This window comes from Haliotis rufescens, unplaced genomic scaffold (assembly GCF_023055435.1).
Source record: "Haliotis rufescens isolate VD_foot unplaced genomic scaffold, xgHalRufe1.0.p SCAF_39, whole genome shotgun sequence".
NCBI lineage: Eukaryota > Metazoa > Mollusca > Gastropoda > Lepetellida > Haliotidae > Haliotis > Haliotis rufescens.
The window spans coordinates 3,009,788-3,022,917 of NW_025964101.1; the positions used below are offsets into that span (position 1 = coordinate 3,009,788).

General features: G+C 40.9%; 1 protein-coding gene across 8 annotated transcripts in view; it reads right to left on the bottom strand.

Annotated features, from left to right (window-relative positions):
- LOC124147190 (basic salivary proline-rich protein 1-like) overlaps positions 1–2,324 on the bottom strand; it is a 68,090-nt gene extending 65,766 nt beyond the window's left edge. For 2 of the 8 annotated variants that reach the window (XM_048381482.1, XM_046517806.2), the window contains exon 1: positions 1,924–2,324. In XM_048381482.1, the coding sequence (XP_048237439.1) occupies positions 1,924–1,993 (70 nt within the window). In that variant the 5' untranslated portion in view covers positions 1,994–2,324. The remainder of the gene's footprint in view (positions 1–1,923) is intronic. The other 6 variants (XM_048381484.1, XM_046517812.2, XM_046517807.2 and 3 more) reach the window with 5 other exon arrangements.
- Positions 2,325–13,130: the final 10,806 nt, after the last annotated feature.

Here is a 13,130-nt window from a genome sequence, read left to right on the forward strand (position 1 = left end):
AAGTCACCGAGTCAGACCACTAGATCAAATAAGTCGCCAAGTATGACAAGTATAGATTACTGACCTATTGCTACCTGGTATTTCCACGGACGAATATTATTGTGACACATACCATGCATACCAATATCTTCTTTACAAACACTGGTATCCTTCTCTCATCACAAAAGTGTTGTATCTAAAGATGCCTATTCCCTCAGCTAGCCCATCTCATCATTTCCTTCTTTATTAACAGCACTATTCTTCGTAAAAACAATCATGTATATTTTGTTGTTTGTTTGTTGTTTAATTTCGGAGCGTAAATAAAATTTTGTTTGTTTGTTGTTTAACGCTGACTCAAAAATAATCCAGTCTTGCTGAAGACCTATTCTAGTCGCCTCTTACAACTTCAAAGTTACCTGCCTGCATTCAGACAATATTGAATTTCAATGTATCCTTGTATTCTGTGTTTTCAAGACCATAAGTATTTCTGATTATGTGTCTTAATATCAATCCCAATACACCAAAATTAAGACTAGAATGACAAATGAAAGCGTAGTTACTTCCTTTCATCCACCATTAATAACGGATCGCCGACGACAGTATGAGACAAATCATAAAAATAAGAGACAAATCATGTCTTGATTCGACCCATGAAGATTCCGGGGTGGAATAGGTCTTCAGCAACCCATGCTTGCCGTAAAAGGTGACTATGCTTGTCGTAAAAGGCGACTAACGGGATCGAGTGGTCAGGCTCACTGACTTGGTTGACGCATGTCATCGATCCCAATTGCGTGGATCGATGCTCATGATATTAATCACTGGATTGTCTGGTCCAACTGGATTATTTACAGACCGCCGTCATATAGCTTGAATATTGCTGAGTGCGGCGTAAAACAACAAACCAACCAACCAACCATGTCTTGATTCAGTTCAAATAATGCAAACAATTACTTGAGAATCTAGGAGGAATACTGACGATGAAAGTAGTCTTCAAATGATCTGGCAGACAGTCGGGAGGGGGAGGCAAATGTCATGCAGCCCCACAGAAGAGTCACCAGCCAGGGGCCAGCGGTTATCTTGGACACTGGCAGGAAAGAACTGGCACAGGCTCTTAGGCTATTACCTCCCCGGGGAAAAACTGTCTCGGATTGGGGGGGCGGGTTTCGGATTGGATGGCCCCTCGACTTGGCTGATAATGTGTCAAAGTGCACTGATTGTGTTGATTGATGCTCACACTTTAGTCACTGGTTTGCCTGGTCCAGACTTGATTATTATTTACAGATAATGCTGACTGTGGTGATAAACCACATTTACTCACTCACTTTGAAGTCTGCAGTAGGCCTTCAGTAGGCCTACATTAGCCACTGTCATATACATTTTACTAATATTTGTTGTTGTTTAATACCTCACTCAGCAATATTACAGACTCGAGTCTGGACCAGACAATCATGTGATTGATATCAGGACCATCGATTTACACAATTGGGATAGGCTGATATGCATCAACCAAGTCAGCTGCAGAGAGCCTGACTGCCCGATCCCATTACTCGCCTCTTACAACAAGCATGGGTTGCTGAAGGCCAATTCTAACACAGCTCTGACACAGGTCTCGTTGTATAGGGGCCTACATTAGCTACAGTAATAAACCTTGTACTGTAGCACCAGTAGCCACAATGATAAACATTGTACTGCATCACAAGGGACTATTTCCACGGTCTGATGAATCACCGTCATGCACTGGTGAACAATTTAAGTCAAGGTCTAGAACATTACATGTACCCTGTGTAAAACTTAGACATTGTTTTGTGTAACCGCCAGATAAACAACATAAATGTCACTCGGCAAGCACACAAAAAACGTTTTTTTAATTACTTCAATCTAACTACCAACTGTTCCTATTATATTTGTTTATGACCAATCGTAGTTTTTAATTCTGTTACTTACCATAAGTTGGCATAATAGTATCCATGAATGATCTCCGATTTTTTTTCTTAGTACCGCTCCGCTCGTGCATAGTGAAACTGTCCTGTTGACAACGGCGTTCGTGTTGAAAATGAACTCGAACGTAGTCGAAACTTCGACTCCCCCAAACTACTCAGTTAAAAAACGTTACACCTCGCAACTGTAACTGTGGATTCGGCACGAAACGGGAGTATTTTTACAATGTCCAGCAACGTTTGTACTCGGACAGTTTGACACTAAATTTTTGCGGTTGTCACCCGTGACGAAATCGACTCTCTCACGGATTAGCAAGTCAACAAATGGCTACGAAAATTCAGCTAATCTGCTCCACCTAAGATATGAGAGGTGTGTCTGCCTCCTAGCAAGGAACACGCTGATTGGGATGGGGGATTACGAAATGAAGGACTATTGATCGTACTAATCAACTGCAAGCAATACATTACCTGACAATCTTGCTGTCAAATACAACTGATCACTTCCTAAATGGAATTTACTTCCTCGTTTACAGCCTGGGGAGAAATGAGAGTTACCTCCCCTGACGCAATGAAGGGACATAATAAAAGCGTTAGGCTATTTTTGCAGCTTTATTGTTTTCAAAACAAATGTGTTGGGGGTAAATGTTATTGATATTTCGAAGACTTTCAAATTTATTGAATTAAATAATATATTGTATTATGTTCGTGATTCGTATAACTTTTTTTTAATTGCCTATGAACCTAAAATACGCCCTCCAGGTTAGAACCCTGCAACCCCTATTCAACCTGCTGCGGTTCTTGTTATATATTAACTGTCGGGTAAAGAAAGTACACCGAATTTGTTTTTTACGTAATTGAAGTGGAAAGAACTGTTGTTAAATTTGATCATGTCTCTTTAACCATCTCTTATTCCTGCAACAGTTTGTAAAATGTAATCTGTGGCTGGGTAATTTGAAGACCGTGATAAGAAATTAATTTGAAACCACATGACACCAACCATACAGGAAATGTTGTAAATTTGCGCCGATAAATGCGAATTTATTTATTTTCAAAGTTACGATGTCTAAGATACCCATCAGCAGATGTGTTTTATGCGATTATTTTGTCATTTTAAAAAGTTTTAAATGATTTTTTTTATTTAAAAAAAATAATGAAATAGTTTTCTTGGAGTGCTGACTAAGCGCCAATACAGTCGATGTTTTGGATATAATATCGTTAACTTAAGATATTTTCAAATGAAAAGCAAGCCTATGATAAAATCAATTGAGGTGTATAGTTTCTTTCGCTCCTCGGTTCAGTAACAGTCAGTGGAATACATCGATTATTTTGCTTTAAGTCTTGGAATAGCACTTGAAAGTGATACACATAAGGAAGAGAATTTATGGATGTCAACTTCTTTATCACGAGGAACGCAACGTTTCGGAGTATATACTTACTCCTTCTTCGGGTCACCAGTCAATGTTAATTTAAGTCCTGGCTTCCATTTGTCCTTCGCTATCAACTATCAGCGCTAATTAACTGTTAAGTGTTGGTTTCCATTTGTCCATTGCTAATCACCTATCAGCGCCATTATCTGTTGGCTTATCTTTTTAGTTTCCACCTTTGTTATCTTATTACTGTTGTTGTTCTTACATGTACATATATGTCATTGTGTTCTCTGCCTCATGGCTTTTATTCACCTGATGAAGAAGAAAGTATCAACGATGTGTTCCTCATAATAAAGAAGTTGGCATCCATAAATTCTATTCCTTATTTGTCTTTGTTTTTGTGAAAAAGCAATACATAAAATTTTGTTGTGTCTATGCATGGGACTTTGAACTCTATATCAACTTTTGTGGGGTATTTATTACTATCACCAGGCAGCATGTCAAGGAAATGAACACAGAGTTGAAGACAATGGCTATATATCATATCCATATTGGCGTATAATCAAACCTTATAGACACACCTATAACTCCTTTACATACTAACATAAAATAATGAAACCACCTGCCGGTGGTGATGTTTTTACTATTACTCATACGCGCTTGCCGTTTTGCGCGATTTCCGTAATTGCCAAGACACAAATAGACATAAATGAGGATTCTTGAAGCTTGTCGTGGGCTTAAAAAAAGTTAAATGCGATTGCAGAACCATTTTAAGAAGTGTCAAAACAATCATTGACACGTTGTTAGCTCTTGTTAATAACAGCCTTAAAGAGAGGAGGGCGTATTTGGGGTCGGCTTTAACAGTGGTATTGACATAAGTGCCTTCTGAACGAAATAAACACCAGTCTGTTTTAGCCCCGGTCGTCACTTCGCGTTTACTTACGAACGCCAAAGGAATTTTGAAATGTATCATTTGTTTTTATAAAGTAGTTTCATTGAATGTGTGCCAGTTGATAAGACAAGCGATGACACCCTCTGAAATCTAAATAAAATAACATATCAAACATTCAGCGAAAGCTCCATCGTTCCACAGGTTTTTATGTTTGAACGGGATGGTCAAGTCATACAAGGCGTCGCATGTCGCTGTGCAGAGTTGAACCGCTTCAGCGTCCCGAAATCGTGGGCTCGAGTGAGTGACTGAGTGAGTGAATGAGTTGGGTTTAACGCCACTTTTAACATTATTCCAATTATATCACGGCGTGTCAGCTTAATGTGGGAGGAAAGCCCGAAGTGATGCAGGTCTCGGACGTTTATCACTTCGGTGAAACCCACGAGCACGGGTATGGTGCTGACAAACCTAGAAACATAGTTGGGGGGAACCGGGATACGAACCCACAATCATAGGTTTCTGTCGTGTCCAAGGGACGCAACTCTGCACAGCGAATCGCGGCGCCTTAGACGACTGGGCCACCCGTGCCCCCTCGTGGGTTCGAGACCCGGACCGCCTTGAGTATGCATCTAGGTTTATCAACACCATACGGCCCTCATGGGTTTCACCTAAGGGGTGTACATCAAGGATCTTAATCACCTTAGGCTATTTTCCCAGATCAAGCTCACACGCCGTGATATAACTGCAACACCGTTCAAGGGACGTTAAACCCAACTCACTCACTCACTCGACTCGGATGGGATCACATAAACAATACAAACCTGTTCATTGGAAATTTATTGTCCTGATCAATTCGGAAATGAAAGATTGCCTTGAATATGAACCTGCTGACTTCGGGGTCATTCGGGCTACAGCTGCTGTATAATCAATCATTAAGTCCTTTATATACGGTATTGGAGACAGACATCATTTGTAAAGGATGAGAGAGTGTCAGAATGTTGTATTAAGCATTAGTTGACAGTTGACCACGACCCATTTTGCCTCACACGACAAACATATGCATATATCTCTTAGCGACGCCCTCAGGGGTCCAATGGATTTCAACGCTCTAGGCGTTAGCCGAGATGGTTAAATCTATATCACCCGGAGAGCTTGAAAACATTACCCATACAAATTGTTTCCCTGTCTTACGGGTTCAGTGGCCTGTATGTGTTTGCATAAATTCTTTAAGGGGCACGGGTGGTCCAGTCGTTTAAGGCTCCGCAATTCGCTGTGCAGAGTTGCGTCCCTTGGTCTCGCCAGAAACCTATGATTGTGGGTTCGAATCCCGGTTCGCGCCGATTATGTTTCTATGTGGCAGCACCATACCCATGCTCGTGGGTTTCACCGAAGTGGTAAACGTCTGAGACCTGCATCACTTCGGGCTTTCCTCCCACATTAAGCTGACACGCCGTGATATAACTGGAATACTGTTAAAAGCGGCGTTAAACCCAACTCACTCACTCAGTCCTTTTCAAATGAAAACTGAGCCATGTGGTAAAAATTTACTTGAAAACTGACTGAAATCATGAGCACCTAGCCATCTTTGTGTGATGATCCTTTATATAGCTTATAACTTGTATACCATGCAACGCGGGGCGATGGGGTAGCCGAATGGTTAAAGCGTTCGCTCGTCATGCCGAAGGCCCGGGTTCGATTTCCCACATGGGAACCATGTGTGAAGCCCTTTTTTTGCGTCCCCCGCCGTGATATTGTTGGAATATTGCTAAAGCTGCCTTAAAACCACTCACTCACTCACTCATGATATTTACTGATTGCATTTTTTCATTTCCTGATATCATTAAAGGAATAATATCATTAAATAAATCCTGATACACATGAAAAGAATAAATCATCAGTTAATGGTATATGTAAAAAACGCCTTACAATTCGCTTTGAAGCTTGTGAATAGAACTCAATACAATATGGCAGGAAACTTTATTTCCCCGAAGCCTGGAATTTTTCTGATTTCTGTATAGTCAAAGATGTTCTTGTTCAACATGATTTAGCGATCTAATCGTGTATAAGACTTGCTTAAAAGCGTGTATGTCGTGGCATTGTCCGTGCAGTGAGCGTTTCCTGACACCGGAGTGGGTCGTGACGGTCAAGATGGCAGGATGGATGAATCAAATGTCTTGTCGTGTTTCTGCTTCTCCGAGTATCTTCCCGCATGTCAGTGATTGTACAGTGTAATTTCCCTTTAGGTGAGATCGTGTTTCCTTAGCACTCGGTCAAATGTCAATGGTGTATTGTTACCAGACACGAATACAGTGTAGTCGATAACCGTTTTGCTTTCTATCCATTGACTTTCGTCATATATCCACATTTGATGTTTATCCCAGTATTCTGTGCTTGTCATAAAAGCCGAGGAGGGGCCATGAAAGAAACAGCGAAAGAGGGGTGGGTGTCACAACATTTTTCTTTTGTTTATTATTTATTTATTTTTTCAACAACAAAAATATTTTATTTTATATATCTATTTAATTTTATTTATTTATTCTTATTTTATTTATGTTTTTGGGGTTTTTTTTTGGTTTTTTTGGTTTTTTGTTGTTGGGTTTGTTTTTTGTTGTTTTTTTTTTGGGGGGGGGGGGGTTCACTTCTATTTATTTCAATAAAAAGGTTATATATTTGAATATTTCTATTTTGGGACCAGTCACCTCAAAACCACCCCCACCCCCACCCACCCACAACCACCCACACACACCAATTACCAGTCCCTAACCGCATCAACAGGCCCTTGTGTCGTTGCTTAAATATTTCTTGATTAAAATCAGTGTCAGCCACGCACTAACCTACATATATGTCTCTTTCTATATATATAGGGTAGTGTTATTTCTGACACTTGTGATATTAATAGATCTAGAAATATTTAAGCAACGACACAAGGGCCTGTAACTGGGTCGCCACACAGCGCTTTGTGGATGGAGTTGCGTCCCTTATGCGTGTCAGGAACGAATATGATCTTGGGTCTTAATCCCTGTTCGCCTAGATTTTATTTCTTGGTTTAATTGTCAGCAAAAGTGTTGCAACTGACAGACTGCCCAAAGCGGCGTTTACCAAACGCACTTAGTCACAGTAATATTTTCTTTAACCACAGGACCATGTATCTCAGGCCTTAGCCTCGTCTGCGAGTTTTATATTATATAATATTAGTTACATGGTCCTGTGCTTGTACAATTTCTTTCTCACACAACCCCAGTGAGTCAGGACGTGCTAGCTGGTGGAATGTTCGAATACTATTCTCCCGCTAATGCTCCTCGGCCTACCTGTGTATTTAGCGTGCTTGTTTATTTTCCGAATGTGGTGAACGCCTTTGGCAACCGTCACTTGCGCCCCTTTACCATCCAACTGCAGCCTCTCTCTCAAGTATTGGTCTGTGTCTGAATTGGGTATCCATGGTAAACTGCGGCATGGCATCTCAATGAGCCTGAACTCAGTTGGCTGGCACTATAATACCGGCACATATTCGACAAGTATACATGCAACAACACACACACACGCACACTCTCTCTCCCTCACAAACACACACTCACACTCTCTCTCCATCTCTCTCTCTCACACACACACACACTCCCTCTCTCACACACACACACTCTCTCTCTCTAACACACTCTCTCTCACACACACACACACTCTCTCTCTCTCACACACACTCTCTCTCACACACACACAAATTCACTCTCACACACTCTCTCTCTCTTACACACACACTCTCTCTCACATACACACACACTCACTGATACACACTCTCTCTCTCACACACACACTCACTCACACACTCTCTCACACACACTCTCTCTCTCTCTCTCTCTCACACACACACACACACACACACACACACGTGCATCGCTATATAAGCGAAGTAATCTTGAACGCGACTTTAAATACAAAACAAACCGGTAACGCCAGAGAACAGCTAATCTCGATTATCCGACGAAACAGACGTGAAGAATAGGTCTTCTGCAACCAATGCTTGCGACTATGCTTGTCGTAAGAGGCGACTAACGGGATCGGGTGGTCAAGCTCGCTGACTTGGTTGATGTCATCGTATCCCAATTGCGTGGATTGCTCACGATGTCAATCACTGGATTGTCTGGTCCAGACTCGATTATTTACGGACAGCCGTCATCTCGCCGGAGTGTTGCTGAGTGCGGCGTTAAACAACAAACAAACAAAACATCGCCTCGCCTGTCCACCATGAGTCGACACGTCGTGATATGACCGAAACCTGTCCAAAGCGGTGTTAAACTCAACTGCCTGTCATGGAGAGGGCAGATCAACGCATGTCCTCGCGGCAGTTTCAACAAGGAGAGTATCTGTTACAGAAATATCACGTCTGCCTCTCACGGAAACAGATCCTTTCCTAATGGAAAGAGAAACAACGCGTCCGGTAACAAAAGTATTTCTTCTAAAATCAAACATGGCGGCCGAGACTAGAACAGACACACAATTTCAAAAAAATATTCCCCCAAATATTCATGGTCCCTAAAGATCCGGGTTAGAATTTATCTTCAGCAACCCATGCTTGCCGTAAAAGGTGACTATGCTTGTCGTATGAGTCAACTAACAGGATTGGGTGGTCATGCTCGTTGGCATATCATCGTATCCCAATTGAGTGGATCGATGCGCATGATGTCAAGCACTGGATTGTCTGGTCCAGACTTGATTATTTACAGACCGCCGTCATATAGCTGGAATGTTGCTGAGTTCGGCGATAAACAACAACAACAACAACACACACAAAATCAAACTATATCCCATACCCTTTTCTGGCGCCCTTCATCCCAGGTCTGTCGCCCCACATTGCTGAGGTTTATTTAGGGCCGATTGGGGAGGCTGGTGGTTAAAGCGTTCGCTCGTCACGTCGAAGGCGTGGGTTCGATTTCTTACACGGCCACAAATGTGAAGCCCTTTTTTGGTATCCCCCGCCATGATAGTGCTGTAATATTGTTGAAGGCGGCGTAAAACCATCCTCACTCCCTCACTCACTGTATATCCTATATGCAACATTTACATGTATATCCTATACTCAACTTCTTGTTGTTACATCCTATAGCTCACCCCGCCCCTTTATTTCACACCCAGTACCATACATCCTTTGTCGGGTTAATTCCGCGAGAATCAAATGTTCCATTGTGGTTTGTAAAAGAGATTTTTGATGCGTGATATTCTATATTCACTGAACAAAACACTGACTTTATCCGGAATCTCCACGAAATCTAACTATACTGACCAAAACATGTAAACGATCAAGAATATTTTGGGGCGGGGAGGGGTACTATTTTTAATTGTGGGGTCAGATTTCACAAGAAAAAATAGTCCCCAAACTATTCATGTTTTTGGTCAGTAAAGTTCGATTCGGTGGGGATTCCAGATAACGTTGATCTCCAGCAACCGATGCCTGTCGTATCAATGTACCCCAGCAGTGTGATACGTTGTTCATGATATCAATCACCCGTTTGCCTGACGCAAACACGATATATAACTGTTATATAGATAGCATATTGCTCAATGAGGTGTTAAACCCAAAACGTACTCGACTGAAACTAAGTACAGAACGAATCTGTGGAAAAGACCTCTCATTCCTTTACTACAATAACACTGATTGTGATCATTCACCCCACACTAAACTGAGTTAGTTGCCTCAGTTTCAGGTCGTCTTTGAGATGACAATAAAACAACGATGGGGAAACATTGCCCTGGATGACGTCACAGTGTCGGAAAAGTGTTGTTAGAAATATATGCTCCCTATGGTGAAATAAATACAAGGAATTTGTGTAACGTTCTTTGGCTTCATTAAGGACCGCTTCCGTGGTCTAGTGGTTCGAACGTCTGCCCGGCCGCGGATAGCGGAAGGTCGTGGGTACAATCCCCGGCCGCGTCATACCAAACGACGTTGAAAGATGGTACTTGTTGTTACCCTTTCTTGCGCTTTCAAGGACTGGTCGGCTCGGAGTCAGTATACTATGTCTGAGTGGCGCATTCATGTTAAACTGCGGCACGGTATCTCAGTGGGCTAGCACTTTACAATCGGTATAAGTTGCGGACACGCACACACACGCACACACACACACACACACACACACAAAATTCTTGAACGCGACGTTAAACCCAATTACACCTCTCCCCACCTTTGCATAGTAATAATAATAATAATGATAATAATAATATGCGAGAATAATGGATGACGTTATATAACTTCAACTGACCAATCAACACTGAGAATCGCTAAAATATGAATTGTTACATGCGTGCAAATATCGGTAACGTATCCACTCTCTACACGTTCTACCCTTACAGGTAAAATGTGGAGGATAGTGTTTGAGGCAGCAGTCGGCAATATTCCTGGCCCATACTTTAATACAGGCTTATGATTGTCGTAGAGCTAAGATCGCTTTGTGCAACGGAGCCCAGCTCTCGTCCAGACAAACCAGTGGCTGATAGCATGACGACCAGGGGTATGATGACACGCAATCAGCCAAGTCACTGAGCCATGTCCTCCCTCCAAATCGTACCTGTTTAGGTTACTTGCATTAATTCTAATCCGAAATCCACGAAAGTTGAGGCATTCGGTGTATTTTTATTAATTTTTATCGACAAATTTATTGCAATGCTATACCGAAATATCAAATAATTTTTTGTGTAAAATTTGAACATTTGGGGACTAGTCATTTATCATAAGAATGTTACATGTATTTGGGGAAGCCATGAATAAATGTAACAGAAAATGGGAGAAGGTTGACAAAATGTGATACAGTGCGAAGACGAATCTCTCCCCAACACCTAACACCCAACACCCACCCACCAAATACATGACTCGTCCCTAAACGTGGAAAAGGTGGACACATCGTAAACCCGCATAGTGGATCATTCCATTAACGCATCGCATCGCGGTCAATTCTTCAAAATAAATATGTCAACAATAACTTCACAGACTGATTACTTCTCCATTGACGACGATGCAAAATCCGTGGCATCGTTCAGAGCAATAATGCAACACAAGCCCCGCCCATTCTAATATGAGCCAATCAGGAAACAGTAGAAACTTGGTGTTTTTGTTTGTTTGTTTGTTTGTTGTTTAACGCCACACTCAGCAACATTTCAGCTTTATGACGGCGATCTGTAAACGATCGAGTCTGGACCAGACAATACAGCGATTGACATCATGAGCAGCTGTAGCAGTTTAGTGAATGTCTTTTACGAGTCAACAAACACATACTACGGGGTTGAGGTCTTTATTGCAATGCGATGAGTGTCATCAAGGATCTAGATATCATACACCCTGAAACACATAATTACACAATAAATAATAAGTAAAACATTATCATTAATGCTAGATACATAGCATAGGCTTTTTACAAGTAAGTATTTACATATATCAGTCATCCATTAAACACAAGATAGACTGAACCTTAAACGATTATACTAGAACATATACAGTATGTACATGATCAACAATACCGACATTCAAGGGAGATAACTCCTTGACTTTCTTTTGACTATAATATATACACAATATATATACATAACGCTTACACATTCTGCATAAATATACAATACTTTAAGACAGAAATTAATGATATAATCTTACATTAAATGTGGTCATCACAATTAGATTACATTGTAAGTCTTAGACAAATATAAATAACACAATGCATACCCTGTGGGTGATACAAGGGTGTGGATCCCAACTGCCACACGTATGGCAACACCATAGATTATCTGAATAAACAATACATAGACTAAAACACTATTTAACATTTAATCTATTGAACAAAGTAATACACACATTTTATTTACAATGATTTGCATGTATCACATCTGAATCTGTACATTACAAAGCTTTTTAAAACACTCTTGAAGTGAAACACTTTCACACATATTTCATTGAAGTGATAGAATACATTTTAGTGATAAAGTATGGGTGTTTAGCTTATCTTAGGCAGATTTAAATATTTAGACATAATCAACATTTCGGTTAGATTACATGCATTTAGTTTACTTCATATAACACTTTAAACAAACTGTATTATTTCAATACAACACAAGATAGAGATTATAACCATTTAACCCACCTGATTTAATATTATCTCTTTATGCTTTGCTGGTCTGAGCAGTTCTGTCAGTTCATGTGCTGAGAGAGTATGCAGTGTAATTAAAGCATGCAGTTTAACAATAGGTGTTAGCTTGGCCAATCAGCAAATGAAGCTTCTGGCCACGGGGCAGTTAGTAGGTAAGACATAAGACAGGTCAGATTCACTTTGTTATAGCTGACTGAAACTGACAACTAGTTATATATGATAAATAAACGTAAAAACCTAAAATGAAATTAAAACAAATATATACAAAAACTACATCGGCCACACAACGATCCACGCAATTGGGATACGATGACATGCATCCACCAAGTCAGCGAGCCTGACCACCCGATCATGTTAGTCGCCTCTAACGACAAGCATACTCGCCTTTTACGGCAAGCATGGGTTGTTGAAGACCTATTCTACGCCGGATCTTGCACAACTTAGTGTCCGTGGCCTATTTATTTCGGTTTATGGGAAAACAACAACACAAAAATAATTGCTTCGTTAGCAACGGAAACACTTGCATTTATTTATTTATTTACGTAGAAATATATCAACAAGTCATTTCAGTGAGTGAGTGAGTGAATACCGCAGGGGGCGTTACAGCTAAAGCAAGACATCATGTCAGTAACTGAGCTCGTTCAGTCTAACCAGTCGTTGATAGTCTGAGCACCTGCGCTGGTATCGAGTTACAGTAGTTTAACCAGCCAGCGATATTCCAACTTTAAAACTCTGAGACCTGCATCACGTCTGACTTTCCTCCCACATCAAACTGACACGCTCTGATATGACTAGAATACTGTTCAAAGCGGCGTTTAACCAAACTCCCATTTTA